The 24,850-nt window shown below is 44.9% G+C and overlaps 1 protein-coding gene across 8 annotated transcripts in view; it reads left to right on the top strand.

Annotated features, from left to right (window-relative positions):
* Positions 1-21,606, top strand: part of FRYL (FRY like transcription coactivator) — a 229,735-nt gene extending 208,129 nt beyond the window's left edge. For 5 of the 8 annotated variants that reach the window (XM_040966429.1, XM_040966422.1, XM_040966426.1 and 2 more), the window contains 10 exons: positions 1,028-1,195; positions 4,542-4,789; positions 7,918-8,125; positions 10,214-10,363; positions 11,250-11,348; positions 13,444-13,512; positions 16,055-16,072; positions 16,830-16,940; positions 19,111-19,301; positions 19,565-21,606. In XM_040966429.1, the coding sequence (XP_040822363.1) occupies positions 1,028-1,195; positions 4,542-4,789; positions 7,918-8,125; positions 10,214-10,363; positions 11,250-11,348; positions 13,444-13,512; positions 16,055-16,072; positions 16,830-16,940; positions 19,111-19,301; positions 19,565-19,826 (1,524 nt within the window). In that variant the 3' untranslated portion in view covers positions 19,827-21,606. The remainder of the gene's footprint in view (positions 1-1,027; positions 1,196-4,541; positions 4,790-7,917; positions 8,126-10,213; positions 10,364-11,249; positions 11,349-13,443; positions 13,513-16,054; positions 16,073-16,829; positions 16,941-19,110; positions 19,302-19,564) is intronic. The other 3 variants (XM_040966427.1, XM_040966425.1, XM_040966428.1) reach the window with 2 other exon arrangements.
* The last annotated feature ends 3,244 nt before the right edge of the window (positions 21,607-24,850 follow it).

Raw genomic sequence — 24,850 nt, 5'->3', positions numbered from 1 at the left:
ACCGAAGCCAGGAGCCAGGAGCTCCTTCTGCATCTCCCACATGGGTGCAGGGTCCCAAGGCTTTGGGCCATCCTCAGCTGGTTTCCCAGGCCACAAGCAGGGAGTTGGTTGGGAAGTGGAGCTGCCGGGCTTAGAACTGGCACCCACTTAGAACCAGCGTGTTCAAGGCAAGGACTTTAGCCTCTAGGCCATGGCACTGGGCCCCAATACATTTCTTTTTAAGATTTATTTTGTTTTCATTGGAAAGTCAGATATACAGAGAGAGGAGAGGCAGAGAGCAAGATCTTCCATCTGATGATTCACTCCCTAAATAGCTACAATGGCCAGAGCTGAGCCAATCCAAAGCCAGGGACCTGGAGCCTCTTCCAGTTCTCCCTTGCGGCTGAAGGATCCCAAGGCTTTGGGCAGTTCTTGACTGCTTTCCCAGGCCACAAACAGAGAGCTGGATGGGAAGTGGGGCCGCCGGGATTGGGACCGGTGCCCACATGGGATCCTGGAGCATGCAAGGTGAGGAGTTTAGATGCTAGGCTACCACAGTGGGCACAACCAACCCATACATTTATTAAAAAAAAGAAAGAAAGAAAAGACTAACAATGGAGCGCCATTATAATAACACAACTTTCCTGGTTTCTCATTTCCTAATTGTGCACAGTTGATACTGACATGGATAAGTAAATGGCCAGCTTCTCTGGGTTTCTCCTGACACATGGGGATCAAAGAGCTCCACCTTGTCACAAATCTTCAACTCAAGTGAAACACAAAACAGCACCACCAAAATGTGCATTTCAGCACAAGGCTGTAGAGCTCTTGCATTTGCTGGCTTCTGTCATGCCCTGTGCAGCCTGCATCAGTGTTCATTGAGATCTGCTGAGGGTTCGCGGTGTTTGCCTTATGACAGCCACTGAGGTTTAGACTGATGGAAACGAGGGCATTTCCAAGAGTCCCTGGGACAGTGGAAACCCCTCAACGAGGTCAGGTTTCAAAACGTTTGCACCCCATCAGTGACTGCTCCTTGTTTTCCCTGTAGTTAAACAATGACTCTGCCACAGAGGAAGCTATGCCAGACCACCCTGACCTGCTTCTGCAGTCACAAGACTCCACGGGCAGCACCACCGCCGAGGAAGTGCTTCAGATCAGAGATGAGACCCCAAGTTTGGAGGCTTCTCTAGATAATGCTAACAGCCAGCTGCCTGAGGTGGGGAGAAATGGGGGCTGGTGCATGGCCAATCTGGGCTCCTTTTAGCACTCCGTTAGACCCCCTTACTTCTCTTTCCACAAAGTTTTCATCTGACATGCTGAGATTTTGATTTGTATACAGTATTTCTAACCTGTTGGTTGTTTTAAATGAAACAGTCAAATGTGATTTTTTTTTCTTTAATGTTAATAGATGACCTCCAGGTTAAAAATACCCCCGAGTGTTGTAATGGGCATTGGCATCGCAGAATGGGATTCCCTTACGGGCAGCCGCTTTGCTGGGCTTGCTGAGCCTCCTGTGTGGCGCTGCATTTTCTTGAAGGACTGCTTTCGTTTTCTTCTTTCTTCTTGCTTTGTATTGGGTTTGTGTGATTGGTGCTGTGATTGGGATCCAAACCTCAGGCCAGCTGGGTTAGCAGTTGGTTAGATGAAATGTTCTCAAAGACTTTGGAACCACTAGTATTATATTTTTTGGAAAGGCCTGTGAGAAGTAAGCCAGATTCCAAGCTAATGACTGACCTAAACTAAGTAAGTATTAGTTTTCTTGGTTTTTTTTTTTTTTTACTATAGATACTTCTTATAAAAGTATAATTGTCATAGTTCTGTCATATATGCTTTTATGCCTTGGTAAGTATCAGGAAAATATTATATTTCTGTCAGTGTTAACCCAATGAATGAAGTAACTAGATCCAGATTAGTCCTGTTAGATGATAAAACTTTAGTATGTAAATCCTCATGCTCATTGTCATCACATTTACATACCTGAACCCTCTTTTACAATAAGCAGACAAGTTTTGAAATGAAGATATCTTGGCTTCCTTATTGGCAGTGTTTACCATGCTCATACTTGCTTAGATACTACAATTCCCTGGATATTTGATGTGATTTCCTTAGGTGCCAGCATTAGCTAGGTGCTAGAAACAACAGGGCATTGCCTGTTCTCAGGGAGTTTAATGACTACAAGGAAATAGAACACCTTTTTTTTTAAGATTTATTTTATCTTTATTGAAAAGGCAAATATACAGAGAGAAAAGGAGAGACAGACAGACCTTCTGTCTGCTGGTTCACTCCCCAAGTGACCGCAACGGCCAGAGCTGAACCGATCCGAATCCAGGAGCCTGGAGCTTCTTTCAGGTCTCCCACGTGGGTGTAGAGTCCCAAAGCTTTGGACCTTCCTCAACTGCTCTCCCAGACCACAATCTGGGAGCCAGATGGAAAGTGGAGCAGGTGGGATTAGAACCAGCACCAATATGGGATCCCAGATCATGCAAGGCAAGGATTTAGTCATTAGGCTACCGCACCAAGCTCAACTGAACACTTTTAGAAAATTGCAGCTTCGTATGCAACACTCTCCAACAAATATGATCAGACTTCATTGGAGCCCGACAAGGTGATAGTTGTGTGTGTGGCTGGGAAGGGTGGTAAGAGCAGGCTTTCTGGCTGTGGGCATATTGCAGTAGAGGAACACCTTGGGGAGAGAGACAGTGATGTGTGAATGGCATGGTATGTGCAGGTCCCCTGCAGGAGGTTGAGTAATTCTAGAGAATAGAATGGAAGGAAGGGGCCAACTTGGGCACAGCAGCTAAGACACTTGAGTAGAGACTAAGACATGAGAAAGGTGCTGGCTACTGTTCTAAGACTTCACCCACCCAGGACAGGAAACCAGGTGGGTTTTCATTCTGTTAGTGATACCTGTGAAGTAACAGATGTGGAAACAGACACTTAAAATACAGGGTATACCAGCATTATTTGTTTATTCAACCAGTAAGCATAATATGAGTTTCACAGTTATAGAATTTGAGTGGAAGAAAAAGTGAGGTTAGCATTTGAGGTGACACCTAAGTGACAAGAAGGGCCCAGCCCTGGACGATCTGGAGGTAGAGGAAGCAGCCGTTTTCCAAGGTCCTGGTGTGCCCTGGGAGCAAGTGACCGGGACCCAGATGGCAGTCAGTGTAGGAAGACTGGGGAGAAGTGAGGATGAGTGGGTGGGGGTGGTGCCCTGCTGCTGGTGACACGGCAGATGAGCTTCGAGCTTTCTGAGTGGAAGGCATTATCTCATCCTATTTCTTTTTTTAATCTTGGTTTTTTATGGAAAGTAGATTCTAATACCTGCCTCGTGGAGGTGTGGACAGTGCAAAGTGACTTGGATAAAGGAGACATCATATGTCAGCAGGAGCAAGGGAGGGCCTGACCCAAGAGTTCATGAACATGGAAAGCACACAGAGTACTAATACCATTTGCAAATTAGCCTGATTCCGTTTTAGGATGTAAATTATAACAGAACACCCAGTCTGAATGTAGTCAGAATGCTTCACTCCATAGATGATTTTACAGAGGAGTAAACTTAAATCCTCAGCTAGTTTAGGGGCAGGAGGTCTCTGACTGTATGCCCAAGAATAACTAGTTATAAAAATAAAAGAAGCTGTTATGTTTTTTTTTTTTGCAAAGCTGTAAGCTCAGAAGTACTTGTTTTCAAACTGATTATTCTCCATGCAAATTAAAACCTGGTGAAAGTGGCATGCCACATAGTTGTCCTGTTTTGTCGAGTGTTTTCCTGTTTTAGCAATGGCAGTTCATTTATCCAGTCATCACCTGTGGAGCTGCCCCATGGTGATCACATAGCACCACTATTCCAGGAATGCTTCCATGTATAGGAAGAGATACACTTCAGAACTCTTATGTTGGTCTATTCAGAAATAGAAAAATAGACTTATAAGTGAGCTTATGATTTATTTACTTTTCAAAAGTGCAGCAGATTTCCCAGTGTTTCTGCACACGGGTAGCTCAGTGCTGAAGCCAAGATTTGCAGTTGGAGTCCTCCCCATGCATGGTGCTCCCACCGCTGGTACCCAGCTCACCGATGCCAGGGTTCAGCTGCAGCTTCTCCATGACTGGTCGCCACCCCCAGGGCCACTTTGAATTACCTCCTGGGCTAATCTTCAGAAGTTACTTTGTTCCCGTATAACAAAAGAAGTGACATTTCAAAAGAGACTTCATGGTAAAATTATGAATTGGATATTGAAAACGATATACAATACCAAAAGACATATTTCTTAATAAGCATCTAAATCCTGTTACTTAAGAGAAAAACTAAACATGCCTTGACATTTCCATTTGACAATAAGTGATATTTTTTCTTAAGGTGATACACTCTAATGTAAAGAAATTAAGCTTAGGACTTTAAAAATTTTTTTACATAAAGTCTTCAGAGGCTAAGAACTCAGAATGCGCCAGACTTTGTCAAGGAAAAGCTACATCATAAAAGGACGGCAGCGGTCATTTATTGACCGATGAAGTTCTCTTTGTAGTGCTTTTTAAAGGCCACTAAAACTGTGGTTGTTTTTCAGGAGACAAGTTCAGTGTTAAAGGAGGAACATGTTACACCCTTCGAAGATGAAGGGCCCTATGTGATTCAAGAGCCACAGGATTCTCCTGTGTGTCAGGGAATCCTTGACCTTGAAGAAAGAGGGACGCCAGAACTGCTGGCTCCCGAGAGCTACCCGGAGTCTGTGTGCGAGGAGGATGTTACCTTAGCGCTGAAAGAGCTGGACGAGCGGTGTGAGGAAGAGGAGGCCGACTTCTCGGGACTGTCCAGGTGCGTGCCCAGCTCTACGTGCCCTGGGAGGAAGTGGTGTTTTTCCCTCAGCCCTCCTCAAACACCTCTGCCTTCCTATTTACTTACCTGCATGTCTTTGCGTGTGTGTCTGTAGTCACTTCTTCATGATTTTAAATAGATGTTTGTTTATTTAAAAGGCAGAGTCACAGAGAGGCAGAGAGAGAGAGAGATCTCCTAACTGCTGGTTCACTCCCTAAATGACTGGAACAGTCAGGGCCGGGCCAGGCCAAAGCCAGTAGCTTCTTCGAGGTTTCTCCCTTAGGTTCCAGGCTTGGGCCATCCACTGCTGCCTTGCCGGGCACATTCACAGCAAATTAGATTGGAAGTGGAACAGCCAAGACTCAAATCAGTGCACATATGCTCTGCCTGTGCTGCAGGCAGCAGCTTAACCCACTGAGCCACAGTGTTAACCCTTCTATATATATGTGTATTTTTTTAAGATGAATGGCAATGGCTTACTATGGTTTTTTTTTCCTGATAAGTGACTTTTACATTAAAAAAAAACACATGTAGGTTTTCGTAAAACATTCAGTCATGCCTGAAATTTAGAACCACAAAATACTTGCTGTGCTACAATGCCTAGTAGGGAAGTATTAAAATCAGTGTTGGGGGCAGGCATTTAATGCAGCAGTGAAGGCGCTATCTGGGAAACCTGCATCCCTTCTCAGAGTGCCCGGGTTAGGGTTCTTTTGCCATTCCAGCTTTCTGCTCCCTGACATCCTGGGTAGAAGGTGGGGATGGCTCGAGAACGTCGGTCCATGCTTCCCACATGGCAGAGCATGACAAGTTCTAGACACCTGGCTTTGGCCCAGCAAGTCCCAACTGATGTGAGCATCTGGGGAGTGACTGTCAGTGGAAGATCTCCGTGTCTCTCTGTCCTTCAAATAAAAATGAGTATTGAAGAATCAATACCAAAAGAATTTCTGATACTAAAATATACCTGCAATATTAGGGTAATTCAAAAAATATATGGAAAGTGGAATGAAAAAATGAATTCATTTTGGTGCAAAAAGTTTTGAAACCTAGGCATGGAGGGATCTTCGCAGTTCCTGGAAAATGTGAAAAAACTACATGGATTTCTTCTTCTTTTTGAGAGGCAGCCGAAGAAAGAGCTCCCACCTGCTAGCTCACTTCCCCGGTATCCCCAAAGGCTGGAGCTGGGCTAGGCTAAAGCTGAGAGTAGTAGTTCAGTGGTCCTCCACATGGGTGCTGGGTCCCTGCCACCTGAATCAGCACCTGCTGTCTCCAGTGTACACAGCAGAAGGAAGTTGGAGCAAAGGCCAGCTATTGGACGTGGGCATCTCAGCCACTCTGCCAGGTGCTCAACCATGCGTGGACATCCTAAAGGAACTTGTGATAACAATTATGATAGCATCTAGATACTTACTTCTTGGTTTTAATAAATATTTGTGACTCAAAATGTTTTTAATGTCTCAGTTTATGCATATCTGTGACAGTTTGAAGCTCCTTGATCTTATTTAATATTATTTCAGAGTATTGCAATAAAATTATGTCTGTTTCATGTGATAGACTTTTAAAAAAAAGATTTCTTTTTATTTGAAAAGCAGAGTTTATAGACAGAAACAGAGGGACAGAGAGAGAGAGATTCTCTGTCCACTGGTTCACTCCCCAAGTGGCTGCACAACAGCCAAAGCTGAGCTAATCCAAAGCCAGGAGTTTCTTTCTGGGTCTCCTACATGGGTGCAGGGTACCGAGGACTTGGGCCATCCTCCATTGCTTTGTCAGGTCACAAGCAGGGAGCTGGATGGGAACTGGAACAGCTAGGACATGAACCGGTGCCCACATGGGATGCCAGAGCCACAGGCTGAGGATTAGCTTGTTACAAAGCACACTGGCCCCTGGTAGAGTTCTAACCTATACAACATAAGGCATCTGGTAGATTTTTGTTTTTATCCTCAATAGCTCTAGATCATTTACTACCTGTGTTTGAGAGTGTATAAGTATGCAGATAGTGATAAGAAACCTCAGTGACAGAACTTTTTTCCTTTATGGATTTGGATATAGCACAAGCTCATGTAATTAGTCAGTTGTTGATTATGTACAAGTGCAGGTGTGCCAGAAACAGTATTAAAGTCGTTATCTAGTTATTTAGCATTCTTTTTAATGTTAGAGGAGTATATCACTTATTTGAAAGACAGAAAAGAGAGACTTTCTGTCCATCGCTTCACTCTCCAAATTGCCACAGCAGCCAGGGCTGGACCAGGCCTAGACCAGGAGCCAGGAACTCCCTCCAGGTCTCCCGCATGCATGGCAGGGACACGAGAACTTAGACTGTCATCTGCTGCTTCCTAGGCACAGGAGCAGGAAACTGAATTGGAACAGAATAGCTCAAAATGACACTCCAGTGTGGGATGCAGCCATCCCAGTCAGCAGCTTGACCCACCACACCACAGTGGCTACCCATAGCTGTGAGGGTTCAGTCAGGCTGAAGTCAAATAGTTGACTTTGGCCAAATATACCAGCCAAAATAGAACATTACAAATATAATAGATAGTCTAGTTTGGCTAAAAATTAGTGACCATTGATTTTTGAAATGCATTTTTCACTCTAGATATGCTTTATTTTAGTCTTTTTCTGCAGTCATTATTCAAGGTTTTTTTTTTTTGCCATATGAATTGCTCCATATGGAGCTACCCTGTAAGATAATCCAGGCAATTTGAAGACCCCGAGTAGCACATCTTATCATCTGTACAACCTATTCCTAAAGAAATACATCCTGCTCTTTGTCCAATGCCAATGTTCTGTTTGTTGGGACAAATCCCTTGAAGAACATGGAGTTATTGTTTCTTTTGAGTCGGGAGCATTATCCCAGCTGCTCCACTTTTGATCCAGCTCCCTGCTTATGACCTGGGAAAGCAGCAGAGAATAGCCCAAGTGCTTGGGACCATACACCCATGTGAGAGATTCAGTAAAGTTTCTGGCTTCTGATCAGCACAGCCCTGGCCACTGTGGCCACTGGTGAGTGAACCCAGTGGGTGGAGGATCCGTCTCTTCACTCTGTAAATCTGCCTTTCAAATAAATTTTTTAAAAATACTTTAAGTCATTCAACATATAAGCTGATTGGCTGTGCTATTTGTGTTAACAGTCAAGATGAAGAAGAGCAAGATGGCTTTCCGGAAGTACAGACCTCACCCCTGCCGACACCCTTCCTTTCTGCCATCATCGCTGCCTTCCAGCCCGTGGCCTACGATGATGAAGAGGAAGCCTGGCGCTGCCACGTCAATCAGATGCTATCTGACAACGACGGGTCCTGTGCAGTGTTCACGTTTCACGTGTTTTCTAGGCTGTTCCAGGTCCGTGAGTTTTCAAGTTGCTGAAGCATGTTATAGTTACCTAAGTTTTTGGTGTCCTGCTAAAGTCAGTTCTTTCAAATTTTAATATCTAATAATGAACAGGTTTTCTTTTTTTTTTTTTCAAAGATCACAATACTGCTTAAGTTTACACAGTGACATTATAGAACTGCTAGTATTTCATACAGTAACAGGTTCACCTAATTACCCAAAGGAGATATAAACAAACCTTCCAGACGACAGCTGAGCAAGGTTCTGTGGTGTGTCTGCCACCATGAGGACTGCCAAGGAAACACAGATATGACCCTGCTTTGAGGGGGCTGCTAGCTGATGTTCTGGATCAGTTTGGAATGGAGTGGAAAGTTAGTTGGCACTGTAGCTACTGTATGGGCACCTTATAATTTTAGCTGTGGTGCTTGAGCCCAATCCTGAAAAGGAGTCACGTGTGCTAACATGTATTGAGTGCTCACCGAGGCCCTGTGTACATCCCAACGATGAAATGTAGACACCGTTTTTGCATTTTGTGCAGACGGAAGCTGAGTCAGTGTGAAATGCCACCACTGAAGTCTCCATCCTCTGAGCTCTCCACCAGATCTCTACCCAAGCAACTTGGCCTGTCCTAGCAGGCCCACTGCTAACGGCTTCCTCCTGAGGCTTTGCTGATCCAACCTCCAGTGGCTCCCTCCCATCCTTTTAAATATATCAAAGGTGGAGTTACAGAGAGAGATCCTCCAACCTCTAGTCCCCTCCCCAAAGGGCTGCACTGGCTAAGCCTGAACCAATCTGAAGCCAGGAACCTAAAGCTTCTTCCAACCCCCCTCACTTGCTTACTGCTCATTAACAAAGGCATTTATTAATTCTGTACTATTCCATTGTTACCTGGTTTTCTATTTTTTTTCTTTCTTGTGACATTCATTAATGCCTGAAACTGTGCCTTATTCTTATTTTATCAAGCCTAATGCCACCTAATATCTCTCTTCCTCACACATACACACACACGTGTGCAGACACCTTATTTGTATAATACATCGAGTCCTGAGTTTGGCACTGCCTGTTTCCTCTGAGTGAACATTCCTGAATTCTGAAAATATACTACTCATAAAGCAATTTTATGATTCTAATTTACATCAAGGCAAATGGCAGCCCAGAGGCTATATTCATGAAAAGTTATCAGACAGGTGTTTACTTCTGAACAGCGAATCCCTCAGACACGGCAGGATTTACTCTATGGCATGTGCTCATTTGTCTGACATGGACCATTAATTTTTTCATAAATACTATCTGGTAAATCTGATTAGTTTTGGAAATGAACATGTTAATAGAATTTTATACATGATTAGATTAATTTAAGATTTACTTATTTTTATTGGAAGGGCAGATTTTACAGAGAAGGAGACTAGAGAGCTTCCATCAGCCAGTTCACTCCTCAAATGGCCACAATGGCCACAACTGAGCAGATCTGAAGCCAGGAGCCTGGAGCCGCCTCTGGGTCGCCTACACAGGTCCAAGATCCCAAGGTTTTGGGCCATCCTGTACAACTTTCGCAGGCCACAAGTAGGGAGCTGGATGGGAAGTGGAGGAGCAGAAACACAAATTGGTGCACATATGGGATCCCAGTTCATGCAAGACGAGGATTTAGTCACTAGGATATTACACTTGGCTTGACTAGAAGAATTTTTCAAGTTTGTCCTACTTACAAGGTTTTTGTTTGTTTTTAACATTTATTTATTGAAAAGTCAGATATACAAAGAGGAAGATCCTCTATCCACTGACTCACTCCCCAAGTGGCCACAATGGCCAGAGCTGAGCTGATCCGAAGCCAGGAGTCAATAGCCTCCTTCGGGTCTCCCACATGGGTGCAGAGTCCCAAGGCTTTAGGCCATCCTCCACTGCTTTCCTTGACGACAAGCAGGGAGCTTGAAAGGGAAGCGGTACTACCAGGATTAGAACTGGTGCCTACATGGGTTGCCAGCACACGCAAGGAAACAACTTCAGCCACCAGACTACCGCACCGGGCCCACAAGTTACTTCTTAAATAAAAAGATATTTTGTCACTTTTAAATAAACTGTTTTTTGTGCTTTTCCCCACAGACAATTCGGAGAAAGTTTGGAGAGATAACTGACAAGGCAGTCAGCTTTCTTGGTGAGAATCTACAGCGGATTGGTTCTAAATTTAAAAGTTCACTGGACGTCATGATGATGTGTTCCGAATGCCCAACAGTGTTTGTGGACGCTGAAACGGTAAGGTTTCCACGCAGGCTTGGTTCAAGGTTGAATTTGAATGGCCCGTTCAGTAGATGATCTTTTCAAAACAAATTTTTGAGTGATGGAAGTTCATGCTTTCAACTTGTTCATACACTTCTGGTAATAGACAGTTTCAGTGTATTAGACTAGTGGCCTGTGGCTGCCATTCACACCTTATCTACCCTAGTGTGGTACAGGATGAAATAAGGGAAAATCAGCCAATAGGTTCCTGTTCTGAGTCGTAATGGGGATGCCAAAGAGTCACACTCCCAGAGTGTGTATGGCCGGACTCCCTGCAGAGCTCATTGATCTGCCCTGTTGCTAAGGACATTTAAAGATTTTTTTAAAAAATAAATATTTCAAAGGCAGAGTTGCAGAGAAAGAGATCTTCCATCTGCTGGTTTACCCACCAAGTGGCTGCAACAACCAACGCTAGGTCAAGCCTAAACTAGAACCCAGGAGCTTCTTCAGGGACTCCCTCAAGGGAGCATCCTCTACTGCTTTCCCAAGCCATTAGCAGGGAGCTGGATGGCTGGTAGAATAGCTGAGACTTGAAACAGCACCCATAGAGGATGCCAGCACCACAGACTGTGGCTTTACTTGCTATGCCACAATGCCAGCCCCCACTTAGATTCTGTATCTGATGAATCAAGGCATTAGAGACCTCAGGTGTGATCTTTGAGGCATGTAAGTGCCTGTCCTGCCATTTCCCACTCGGGCTAGTTTGAAAGTGCTGCCCAAATCCCTCTGCTGCCTGTTCGCAGCGTGGCAGAGTATGATGAGGAACACCAGTGAGAGGTCCTCCCTGATCCAAAGCTGTCAGTGTCGTGATTGTGATCAGAGACCAGAGGTGGTAACCTGCATCCACATGTTTGTTTAACAGCTGATGTCTTGTGATCTGCTAGAAACACTCAAGTTCAGTGTGCTGGAGTTGCAAGAACACCTGGACACATACAATGCCAAAAGGGAGGCCGCGGAGCAGGTCAGTTCTCACCCTGTGAACCTGGTCATTTGCTTTGAGCACTGAGCTGTTGATATGGCAGTATGTAAGCTGGACAGGAAGGCAGCCCCCGGCAGCAGTGACCATGGGGGCTTCTGAGGATGCTGTCTGCAGTGACTGCCAGCGTTGGCCCTCTCAGTACAGTGCGAAGCCACAGCTTTGTAAACAACCTCTAGGTGGAGACTCTCCCACTGCTGCCAGCATTGCAGGGGCAAGTAGCAGCAGCATTTGTGAGGCAGTGTTGCAGAACTGCAGTCTAGAAAACCTTCGGCCTCAACAGAGTTGTGATCTCCCAGGCTGTGGATGTGGATTTGTCTTGCCAGCACCCGGAGCCCAGAACCCTCTGCTGACCTTGGCTGAGTTCCAGGTACAGCTGCTTGGTCCCTTTGCTGCAAGGGGGCCATGGTGCAGACAGTGGGGTTTACGCCTCAGCAGTTCCCTCACCTTCAGTACCTCCTCACAGCCAGCTCTGTCTTCCCAGCCCAGTGAACCATGGCACAAATTCCAGGCAACAGATTTGGATTTCTGGAGTAGGGATGCCCAGGAGTATGACTAAGCAAAGCCTCTAGCATAGACACTGGGTGAATATGGGGCTTGCTTCTGTGTTCTCCTCCGACACCCCAAGTCCTAGCTGGTAGCATTCAGCCTCTCTAGTTGTATGTATAGTCTCACATGCCTCAGCCTGTCACCCCCAGAAGCTGAGCTGCACCAGTTAAATGTTACCTTCCCTCTGAGCCCTGAGTAAAGAAAAGATGATGCCAGCAGGCAGAGCAGATGGTAAAGGCAGAGTGAACCTGTCCCTGCCCAGCCAGAATGCAGCACAGGACCTCCTGGAGGACTTCTAACAGAACAGTGACCAAGAATGCCCGCCAGAATTCTGTTACTGGTATTAATATTAAACATTAAACTTGGTAATAAGCCACCAAATAAAAAGCTTTAGTGCATGCATTTCTTGGTTGGACAGACAAACAGAGTAGTGATTACCATGTAAACATTTGCTCAGAATAAAGATAATGCACCCTCCCATAATAGGTGTCAACTTGAATGTGGCCCAGGGAAAGAAACTCACTGATGGCTTTTGACATTGGGTGCCACCGGCCATCTCAGAGAAAGCATAACATGTTTTTCTTCAGAGAAGCTGTCAAGTAAATAGCCCAAGGCCTGGAGCAGTCTGAGGCACCGAGATAAAAAGACAAGGTCAAAGCGGAGGCTTTTGAAGTAACTGAATTGTCTAATTCTTTGCATATACAACATCCAGCTATCATGGAGAATTTTAAATGCCTATTTTTAGGATACATAGCTAGTTTTGATTAAAAATGAGAAAGCCCTATTGTTGATGTCACTCACAAAACAAGAAATCAAACAGAACGGATAAGGCCCCACTTAGATTTTGACAGTTCAACTTAAAGGTCCTTCGCTTTTCCTATTGGGAAATTCTGGGGCTCTGTGACTGGGCTGGGCACCATGATGCTTTTATTTGAATGAAGGAAATGCACAGCAAGTCAAGGAATAGCCCCTGGATACAGGAAAACCACGTTCAGCTTCTGTGTCATTCATTGTGGTTCAAAAGAAAGCAGGGAGAAACAAGATCGCTGGATCTGGGATTCTGTTTCGCTAATGAAAGCTGACAGCAGTGTGCTGAGAGGTGCACTTCTGATAAGCAAACAGACCCGCTGGGTGCCGAGCTGCCTTTATTAAACTGACCAGAAGGGAGGCATGGCTTTCATTTCCCCCATCAACATTAGACAAAGGGCAGGTGCAGGTTGTAAAATTTCCAATAAAACCATCAAAATGAAGAATATTCTGTGCTAAGCTGGAGCATCCCATGCCATTAGAATTGATTGTCCTTTTGTTTGAAAACTGTGGTAAGCATGTGTGTGTCATTAGGAAGCATTCCTGCTATGTCCTGTACAGCTGGACGACAGCAAATGGACATCAAAGTGTAGACATCTAAACTAATCCCAGGACTTGGGAATATTTCAGCTTGCTGTTTTACATGGCCAGACTCTTATACTATGAATTCTGTTGTGTGTTATACAATCACTGCATTACAACTTACTGTTACTTATTTCCTTAGTGGTTAGACAATTGTAAGAGGACATTTGGTGCCAAAGAAGACATATATAGGATAAACACAGATGCACAAGTAAGTTTCTTTTTGTTTGTGTTCAGCTAAGATGTTCACATAGCCTTAGTTGATATTCCTAGAAATAAAAAAAAAAAAAGTGAAGCTTGTCATTTTGGTTATCAAGGCAATCATTGTAAAAGTGAGACTTAATGAAATACCGGCTGTGTAATGAAAAATTCACTTAAATAAAAATGAATGAGCAGCTTGTGACAGAAGCTTAATAACATCCAGTAGATAAGCTCGATGGCTATCGACAGTCCAGGGCCCATGCAGTTGGGTCTGCCCGCCCCAGGTTAGTATTCAGAACCTCGATTAGTCCATCAGGAAGGGACACCCAGGAGTAACGTGAGACACACTATATTGGTCTTTGTACAGGTGGAATTTGGACTGGATAAGTTATGTTTTTCTCCTGCTTAATCATATATCCTCTTAGGGAAGGTGCGTTCAAAGTTGTTAAGTGGCGACTAGTTATGGCCTATAAATTATATAATGAGATTGCCAAATTTCTGTGAGGAAAATGCCTCGTCAACTAAAATAGCCCCCACACTTTATTTCAGAATTCCAGTCTTTTTCCACTCCACTTATATTCTATTGTCTATGAAATAAGATTGTCATAAGACATTGAAGTTTTTAGAATAAGCACAATGTGGGGAAAAAATTAGTCCTCCAGAAGTGACCTATTTCATGCACTCTCTGATGGCATTTCCCATCGCTGTCCCCCAGCTGGTAGGTCGGTACCCCAGCGTGAACATGAAGGGACTGAGGCGTGGAGAGGCAGATCTAAACAGGCATATATAAACAGGGGAGCCAAGGTTCCAGCTGCCTCAGGCAAACCCCAAATCCTAAGAATCCTGCACTGTTTAATAAATGAAGCGACGTATGGGATTAATGCTAGCCTAGAGTTAGATGCGTAGATTCTAAGGCATTCTGGGTCTCACATGTGAACCAATAGTGAAACCTTTTTCCTGTATCAATCCAGTGCTTATGCTTATAATGTAATTTCTCACGTTATTTCTACCTTGAAGGAAATGACAGGCCAACTGACAGAGCATGAGTTTTTCTAAGTGAAAACTGACTGACTTGAAACGGCTTTTTCATCCACTGGTTCACTCCTGAAATGGCTGCAGCGATCTGGGCTGGCTTCCAGATCTCTCATGAGTACCAGGGGCCGAGGCATTTGGGCCAACCTCCACTACTTTTTCATAGCCATTAGCAGGGAGCTGAATTGGAAGTGGAGAAGCCGGGACACAAACCAGCATCCATGTAGGATGTTAGTGTCACAGGCTACCCCACAATGCTGTTCCCTGGCCTGTCTTGCCTCACCTGTCAGCTCCTTTTGAAACTGCTTCTTACCCCTCCTTACTCTCCCCATCCCATGTACACCAGTGCAGACTTTTACATAAGATGTAGTTAGTATTGAATGAAAAGGATGCCCTCGACAATTTCAACAGTCTTAAAAGCAACAATCTAAAATATACGTCCTTACAAACTCACTTTAGCATCTGTGAGATGTTTTGGTAGTTGAGATCTATGCCAGTAATTTATTTTCCTTTAAGTCAGATCTACTGAAGTTAATAGAACTGAGGAAAGTATTTAAATCCCAAATTATTCATTTCTGTGTGAAATAAGCTACATTTTAAAAACTCGAATGCAGATATGCTGATACACTAGACATCATCCTGCGCTCAGCCAGTGTTTCCTGGAAGACTGACCTTTGTAAAGTGATGGGAATAGATGTAGCTAAACTCTTTCAGGGGAAACTATTTAGAAAAGCGTGCTTAAGAAATGACTTTTTGTCATTTGTTATATCATTGTTATAATCATCTTATCTTAATTATAAGAAACTTCCTCACTTAATGAAGCTCAAGCGGTTATAGATGCTAAATTGTAATTGTTTAGTGCATAAATAAGATGTCCCTACTATGTGTGTTATGTACAGAATTTCCTTTGATTTAAACATTGTTACATTTGTGTAAGTCAACTAAGTTACTTTCGGGATGGGGTTTAAAATACACGTTTTGATCTTTTGTCATGTGACTCTGTGATAGTTAGGACAACCTAGGAGAGTCAGGACGCCTGAAGAGCCATCGGAGGTATCCTCAAGCTTATGTGCCGATTCTTAAGATTATAAGCCAATTCTTATGAGGAAAAAAATGGTAATTCATTTGACTTATTTTGCAGCAAGTTTTCCACCTTAGAAATGGAAATTTTATTACAGTTCTGGTGGGTTTTTGTGTTTTTTGGCAAAATTTATAAAAACCTAGATAAAACACTAGCCAAATTACCAAGATTAAGTTCCTTAAATTTTCTTCCTTACAGCTTATATACAGAAATAGCCAGAACCTAAATGTGGTTCAGTTACTATTTGACAAAGAGTTGAACTATTGCAGTAATTGTCTAAAAAGTTGTGCTCTGAAAATGACAAAATTTTCCTTGGGGTATATAATGTTCTTCAGTTTTCCTGGGACATCTGTGACCCTGGTGACAATGATTTCTCACACTAATTCTTGGTCTTTTTCTTCCTTTGTATTTTTTGTGACCTGATCACCTTCTTGCTTAGCAAATGGAAATTCTAGCAGTAAGTGACCTGTCTTGATTTATAGACTCCTTATCTTTGCCAGCCAGCCTGGTTTTCATCTGCCATTTATCCATTTGTGATGTTTCATTGAGAACTACTTTAAAAGTAGTGTATGCTTCCATTGGCCCTAAACCCATAAAATGCTGGTTTTTTAAAAAAGATAGTATGTATGTACAACTAGCAGCCATCTTTTTCTACATCTATAACTAACATCTATTTAAATTTCTTATTAATTAAAAAAATCAATTTGCAAATGTTAACCCATGGAACTGAGCTAGCAAAATTTAGGTGTTTTTTTTTTTTTTTTTTTAACATAGACAAACTCTTCTAATGTGTGCTGCCGAAGCAAGCACATCTCTTTGTACTTTTAGATAGGAAATTATCCAATTTGTTTCTCAATCTCTTATAGATAAATGCATTGAAATCTGCCTCTCACTGTGAGCAAGGATCTATGCATTTGTAAAGATCTTTCCCACTGTGGAATCCCTGTACATATCCCACTTCCAAAACTGTGTCCAGTGTGGAAACATGCGCGGCCACTGCTAACCAACAACGACCCTCATCTAACCCCTGTCTCCAGAGCGTCTTTCATGTGCCTCTCATCAGCTTCACCACATTAACCTGCTTACTGCTGAAAAGCCAGTGCCTACACTGTCCTAACACAACTGTTTCTAAATTTTGACTTGGAAATAATGCTGTCTTGTCTAGTGTCAGGGAAAACGACCCCCACGTTTAACACGCCGTCATTTCTTTCTAGGAGCTGGAGCTCTGCCGGAGGCTGTACAAACTGCACTTTCAATTGCTGCTTCTGTTCCAGGCCTACTGTAAACTCATCAACCAAGTCAATACAATAAAAAACGAAGCCGAGGTAAATATTCACTTATAAGAGTCACCAGTAAGTCTAGAAAATGTGGAACCTCAGGCCTGTTTTTCTTGTTAGGTTAAATCCAAAGTCACAGTGCATCTTTTTGTCAGTTGAGGAGGTACCTTTTGTAACAGCGTGTGCCATCAGAACCCATTAGGCAGGAAAGCAGCAGGAACACATCCTGCAATCAGAAGTCACTAGAGCACGTCAGTAGATAGAAAAGCCTGGCAACACCCTTACCATCCTGTATGGGATCCTGACGCATTCAAGGGAAGGATTTTAGCCACTAGGCTACTGCACTGGAGCCTCCATGAAAACCTTTGACAGTAAAGTTATTTACTCAAGGTATTTTATGTATACATGAAGGGATTTTAAGAAGTTCAAGGGAAATGAAATTAAATAATGTGCTTTTCCCATAGCCTTGTTGAAACTCCTAGGCATATGTTTGTGCACAAATCAAACATTTCTGTTGAAAACAGTATTGGCAGCTGACAAGGGAAAAGAAAATCAATTGATTTCCAGCATTCAAAGATAACTTAGCATCATTCTCACATGCAGAGGTCTACAGGAGTAACGGGGGCAGGATGGTAAGGGCGCCAGTTTGTGTCCCAGCTGCCCCAGTTCCCATCCAGCTCCCTGCTTGGGACCTGGAAAAGCAGTCAAGGATGGCCCAAAGCGTTAGGACCCTGTACCTGTGTGGGAGAGCTGGAGGAAGCACCTGGCTTTGGATCGGCTCAGCTCTGGCCACTGAGGCCACTGGGAAGTGAATCAGCCTTCAAGATCTTTTTCTCTCCTTCTCTCTAGAAATCTGCCTTTCTAATAAACATATCCATATGTGTACATATAAAGATTTTCATGGAGTAGGCCTGGGGTACAGCGTGTTAAGCCGCCATCTGATACACCCACATGCCCTATCAGAGTGCTGGTAGATTTGTCCTACCTACACTGCTTCAGTGCCTGGGAAAGCAGCGGGTGACGGCTCGTCCCTGCCACCACTTGGGAGACCCCTGGGAGCCGAGGGCTCCTGGCACTGGTCTGGCCCAGCCCCAGCTGCTGTGATGCTGCAGATGGGAAAGTCTGTCTTCCCTGCCTTTCAAATTGCAAAGTACTTTTTCCAAAAGTTTTCACGAGTTCCCCCATAACAATAAATGTACGTGTACTATCCAAATGTAATACGTAATTACATGTTAAAATGAATGCTGACAGGGCCAGTGTGGATGTATACAGCGTGTTAGTTCTTCACCTTAGGCGGAGGGTGGCTCACGGCCTTGGGCCTCGCTCCCACGTGGGGCACCTGCAGGAGGCTCCGTCAGCTCTGCCCTGGCTGTGCAGCCATCTGAAGGCTGTACCAGCAGAGGGGGATGGAGCTCTGACTTTCAAGTAAAATAAATCTTAAATACACTCAACTGTTGTATCAAGAATACTTAAAATTACTATTTGATGCCTGAAATTATGCATTCCCTGCAAAATGGAAAACGAATTTACTGCTTTTAATGGTGGGGGGGGGGAGGGGGCTAAGGTTTATTTTTATTGGAAAGTCAGATTTACAGAGGAAAAGATTTATTCCCCAAGTGGCTGCCAACAGCCACAGCTGAGCCCCTCTGAAGCCAGGAGGCTGGAGCCTCCTCCGGTTCTCCCAGCACCAGGGTTCCAAAGCTTTGGGCCGTCCTCCACTGCTTTCCCAACAGAGAGCTAAATGGGAAGTGGGGCAGCCGGGACACAAACCAACACCAACATGGGATCCTAGGTGTGCAGGGTGAGGACTTTAGCCACCAGGCTATGGCACTGGACCCTTCTGTCTTCTTTAATATTGAGATTAGAGGTCTTATGTCTACTCATTCTCTCCTAAGAGGGCCTCACTGGCCAGCCCTGGAACAGGCTAGAGCCAGGAACTGGGTCTCCCACACCCAAACACTTGGACCATCTTCTGCTTTCCCAGACCATTAAGAAGCTGGGTCAGAAGTAGAGCAGCCAGGAGGACATAAACCAACACCCATATGGGATGCCAGTGCTATAGGCAGTAGCTTTACCTGCTACACTGTAATAACAGCCCACTTTTTAACATTTTTAAATAAGATAAAATGCCCCTGCCATTAGGTGTACCTCACGGCCACTTAGCTGCTCGCTCTGTCACTGGACACAGACCAGTCCCATAATGGCGTGCTTGTTTCAGGTCATCAACATGTCCGAGGCGCTTGCCCAGCTGGAAGGCATCCTCAAAGACGCCGAGGCTGCATCGGAACACGAGGAAATTGACATCTCCAAAGCGGCACAGACCACCATAGAAACTGCCATTCATTCTTTAATTGAAACTCTGAAAAATAAGGAATTCATATCCGCTGTGGCACAAGTCAAAGCTTTCAGGTAACACACAGAGGGACTCGGCAGGGACTGCTTGCTGGCCGGACTCTTCCTGACGCGGTGTTGGGGCTCACTGTTGCTACCTCCAACACTGAGCTTTTCACCACCACCAATTTTAGACTCTTCTAACTCACAGGGAACTCTGAGTAATGGATTTGCTCAAATGTTAGATTACTTAGAAATTTTGTTGTGACGGTACACTTAAAATGCAGTGGTCTTATACTGACTCACGTCTCGCCCTCACGCACACATGCTCTGTATTTCAGATCCCTGTGGCCCAACGACATCTTTGGCGGCTGTGAAGACGACCCTGTGCAGACACTGCTGCACATTTATTTCCATCACCAGACGCTGGGTCAGACCGGAAGCTTTGCCATCATCGGCTCCAACCTGGACCTGTCAGAAGCCAACTACAAACTGATGGAACTAAACCTGGAAATCAGAGAGTCTGTCCGCGTGGTGCAGTCCTACCAGCTTCTAGCCCAGGCCAAAGCACACAGGGGCAGGATGGCGAGCACTGGCTTCTGAGCAACTTCAGGCCTCTGGGGAAAGAAAGCTGAAGATGACGAGGAACGTTAGCCAAGCACCTTTTAGGAACCCTCGCGATTCATCAGTCCTTTATTTTTGGCGGCATCTACAGTTATAGTACTAAATCAAGCTGTAGGAAAAACAAAGGTCTGAACGGGAGGAAAAAACCTTAAGAGCTGCCAGAACTTCCTGCAGTAACTGTGGAGAAGGAATTTTTTTCATTGAACCTTACGTGAAAAGAAAAGGGCTAAAAGTGATGCATACGAACAACATTACCTTCTGAAGAAAGAGAATCCCAAGAACATTTGCAATAACGGCCTCTACATACCGAGACATCGGGAAGCAGGGGACGGAAGGCTGCAAGCAGGCCGGCTCGCTGGCGCCCAAGCCCTGCCACGCTGCTGGGTTTCCAGCGGTCAGCGCCTCTCCCACGTGAACATCCAGAGAGATGTCCACACACACTGACCTGTTGGCAAAAACCATTGATTTTTATTTTTATTTTTTTTTGTCACTGTGGGGGCTGAGGGTCTAGGGTGGTGTTGTGTTGTGGGGTCTGTCTAAGGAATTACGTGTGTGTGTGAGTTGGGGTGTATGGATATGTGATAGTCATATTTTCAGGGTGTGGATGTCTGGTGATAACCGTCTCAGAGCATGCCTAAAAGAGCACTGCAAGATTATTTTTGAAGAAATTTTTATTTTATTAGCTCTAACTCTTACTAGTGTGTAAATGTTAGAACATTTTAATAATATTTTAAAACTGGGCTTTCCCGGTATTTCAAAAAGAAATAATATATCTGTTAACGTTATTGGAATGCTGCTCAGTTCTCTGACCAGTGCTTACGTCACGATTGTTGATTACTAACCAAAGTAGATGCCTGCAGAGACTTTAAAATGTAAAATAAAGATGTATGCTGCCCGTCAGCTCTTCACTAGAAAAAGTTAACTTATTTTATATTTTACTCCATAATTATAGAAACTGTATAGACTAAAATCAGTATTTTCTTGTACATTTGTGCCATGCACTGTTATACAAGAATAGGTGTACAAAGCTAAGGAAAGAAAAAAAACTGTGGTCCTTGACAGTAGAATATAGGACTTGCAGGCTCAGTGCCTGCAGAATTCAAGAAGAGATGCAAAGGCATTTTTTTACATGTTGATTCAGGACTCCCGTGTCTCACCCGAAAGGAACCTGGGGCTGTGGGGAAGACGAAAGCAAGCCTGAAGACTGACCACCAACACATGCAATATTCTTACCCACTGTCTAAGTCTGCAGCAGAACATGAACTGGATTCTCTGTCCTTTTTTAAATAGCGTTTTGTAAAAGAAATGAATGTAGTCCCCCAACTCCTCTGCTTTGAAGGAACACCTTGTATTTTTTATATGCATCTCTTATCCACTGTGACTTTCCTTTTAAACGGGGCTCTGGGGTTCCAGGGTTTAGAATGTAGAAATGAAATGGAATTATGCTCAAGTGCATTCGCGGGAGGCACTGTGCACGCCGCTGGACTGCCGACCAGTTACGCTCCCTGTAAAATCCCGACTGGACTCGGCACATTCGTAATCACTGTATTTTTTTGACCCTGATAAAAAAAAAAATTATTTTGATGGTGTTCTGGTACTGTAAATGGTGTCCTTAAATTATTTAATAACTCTGGGGTCTGGGGCAGGAACGGAAGGATGGTGTCCGGAGACACACCACACTTCACATCTTCTCTTACTCTCCCCTATTTTCTCACCCTCCTTACATCCTTTTTGTTAAAAATAAAAAGCATTGTAGCTGTTGGCTTGTGTTGAATTCTTAAAAACAATGATTATAGTGTGCCTCATTTAGAAACTTCGAACTGTCACCTTCATTCTAATTAAAATCAAACCAACTATCCAAACCAGACCTTTCAAACTGCTCAAAGGTGCTTCCTGCAGGTATCCATATAGGTAAATTCAGGTTTATCTAGTCACCCGTGTAAACAAAATGAAAACACCTGCAGAAGGTCAGCGTGCACTAGGGTGGGCCAGTCGTACCTGGACTTTCCTAGACTCGTTTCTCCGAATCCAAAAATTGCACTTACAGTTCATCAAATGGCTGATGTATTGTCTCAGTTCCCTATAGACCCCAGTTTTTGCTATATGCAGCCTTTTTCTTTTGGGCACTAAATTGGTTGTCCTGAAGTAGTAAAATGACAGCAAAGGAAGAGGAGTTTTTTCTTCACTGAAACACTATCGTGTAACCCACAGCCTACCTTCAGTTTAGGATTTGTTGCTTCTTTCCCTGAAGACGACGCACCAAAGCCACAGGAGTGCCCCTGGCGGTCTAGAATGAGAACTGCTCAGCCACTGCCCCAGTCTGGCCTAAGGAAAAAGAAACAGAGTCAACATGGCTTTAATTGCACAGCATTTTGACTCTCGAAGTAACCCATGTCACCTTAGAAACTAGGATCCAGGGAGAACTCCTGGCTGACTCCTGGCTTGCCCCTTGACGCCCAGCCCCTGGCTACATTAGACCATATTTATGGGTTTTGAATTATGCATGTGCACATACCCCATTGGGTCCTGCCTCCTTGTTGCTCCGTGGCTGTGCCTCTTTGTTCAATGCCTGAATGCCCCTGACTCTGAGTAAGACAGTCTGCATCTTACTTTTTTCCACACTAAACTTTGCGCCTGCTACCCAAAGTCTACAACAAACAATGCCACAATTAAAGGATGCAATAACCACCCACAACAGCCAGCCATCTCATTACTGGCCCCTGTCCGTCTCTATTTGGTCAGCAAGCACCTTTTGAGCACACATGTCCCACCTATGTACCAGGGAAGGCAAATGAACTCACAGCCTTGTACCACCATCCACCCTCCCACAGCCCCCGCCGCCAGTCAAATCAACAGCTACATGTTAGAACAGGCACAGGCCACCTGCACCCACACCCAGTGTTTCTGTCCCCACCATATGATGTAGACTCAAAGGCGCCTTCCCTGCCAACAGTCTGTTTAGCAAAGCGATTCTTTGTAAAGGTGCACCGGTCGCCCCACCAGTCACACCACACCTTTAGGACCTCATGGTAGGTTCTCCTGGTGACCAGGTACAAGCCAGTCCTTCCGAACAAGGCCTGGAAAGTCCTCCCAGGCTGGCCCTACTCAATTTGCCTACCACTGTGATCTTCAGAGAAGTCTACCACCGTGGCCACCCGAATCGTTCTCTGCTACTCGGCCATCATAGGCATCACCTCAACCTAGAATCTGCCTCCTTCCTGTCTTATGCCAACTGCAGCTTGGCCAGGCAACACTTAAGACAGGTCTTACCTGTCCTCCAGGTCCCACCTACTTACTCCAGGCTATTAGCGGAGTGGACCTTCTAGATCCTACATCACAACTCCCTTTATTTCATTCCTCCTAGGTCACAGCAAGTGGCCGTCTACCTTCTACTGAAGGGCCTTGAGGGCAGAGGCCCCGTTCGTGTTGTGTCCTGGGCACAAGGCTGCTGGAACCAGTGGTTCTGAATCTCATAAGCAAAGCCTGGGGCGCTTGTCAAACACTTCAGCCAAGATAGTGCAGGTTGGCCTCAGACTCTGCCCTGGGACAAGCGCCACCAGGCCGTCTTGAGGCAGGTGGCCCTAACCCCCCTCACACAGGGAGTCCCAGAGACCCCAGGGTGGCCCAGGTACTTGCAGGCTGCCAGAGGCAAGTGAAGGCTTAGCTTGAATGGCAGGGTTTGTAACTGCATGGAGGCACAAATAGCAGCTGTCAGTTGGAATTCCTGGATCATGAAACCATCTGTCCTTCAATTTCATGGGAAACACCCATGGCACCAGGCTTGGCACCTTCCTCGCCCAGGAGTTTCCCCAGGGAGACTTGGTGTGTCCAGGACAATGATTTAGGGATGCTACTCAGATGTGGTTAGAATGAGTAACAACTGTGAGGTCAATAAAGGACAGACTTCAATTTGAAATTGTCCACAATCCCAGAGCCTAAGTTTTGAGAGTCAGGTATGTTACCATCTGAAGTTCAAGTTGTTATTCAGCCTCTTAGGTTGCCATAGGCCAGCCAGCTCTAAGCCTCACTTGCCCACATCTGAAGGACTGCCATTAGGACAGCGCTCCAGCCTTCTCTCCTGTCCTTCCATGGTGGTTTTACTGGGCTCAGGTTTCCCATGGGCCCTGCAGCTCCCACCCACTCACCACCTCCCTGGGTCACCTCAGCAGCCTCCCCACACCTCCAGGAACACTGTGCCTCCACCCCCAGAAGGCAGCTAGGTGAATGTCTAGGAGCTTTCTGCTCAGTCCATGCCTTCCTTGTTAAAGTGTCAGCCCTACAGATCTACCTGGGACTTCAAAACTCATGGGACTTCAAAACTGCTTGGGCAGGGAAAATTTTTTACATACATACATGCCAGAGATCTTCAAAAAGGTTATAGAAAAATTTAACACTTCATATTTCGCTCCTAAAGTTTTTTTAAAAGGTATTATGGTTACCATGGATACAGGGTTCAAAGCAAGCTCTGCCACCTCCTGTAAATCACTCTGACCTCAGACTAGAACCCAGGAAGGACAACCGAAGCCCAGAGCATCCCCAAGGCAGTGGAGCCACTGCTGCCCCACTGACAGACACAGCCCAACATCCACCAACTAAGGACCCGAATGACACCCACTTCAGCTTCCCTGTCAAGAGGGGCTTAAAAACCCCTGTACTGGGCCCGGCACGGTGGCACAGTGGTTAAGGTCCTCGCCTTGCATGCCCGGGATCCCATATGGGCACCGATTCTAACGCCGGCAGCCCCTCTTCCCATCCAGCTCCCTGCCTGTGGCCCAGGAAAGCAGTCGAGGACGGCCCAGGCACTGGGACCCTGCACCCGCGTGGGAGACCCGGAAGAGGCTCCTGGCTTCGGATCGGCATAGCATCGGCCGTTGCGCACACTTGGGGAGTGAATCATCAGATGGAAGATCTTCCTCTCTGTATATCCGCCTTTCCAATAAAAATAATAAAAATAAATCTTAAAATTTAAAAAAAAACCTGTACTTCTTTCCTCGCCTTTTCCT

This window comes from Ochotona curzoniae, unplaced genomic scaffold (assembly GCF_017591425.1).
Source record: "Ochotona curzoniae isolate NIBS_2020 unplaced genomic scaffold, NIBS_Ocur_1.0 scaffold_4505, whole genome shotgun sequence".
In the NCBI taxonomy this organism is placed as follows: Eukaryota; Metazoa; Chordata; class Mammalia; order Lagomorpha; family Ochotonidae; genus Ochotona; species Ochotona curzoniae.
This window is presented reverse-complemented; position numbering and strand designations above follow the sequence as displayed.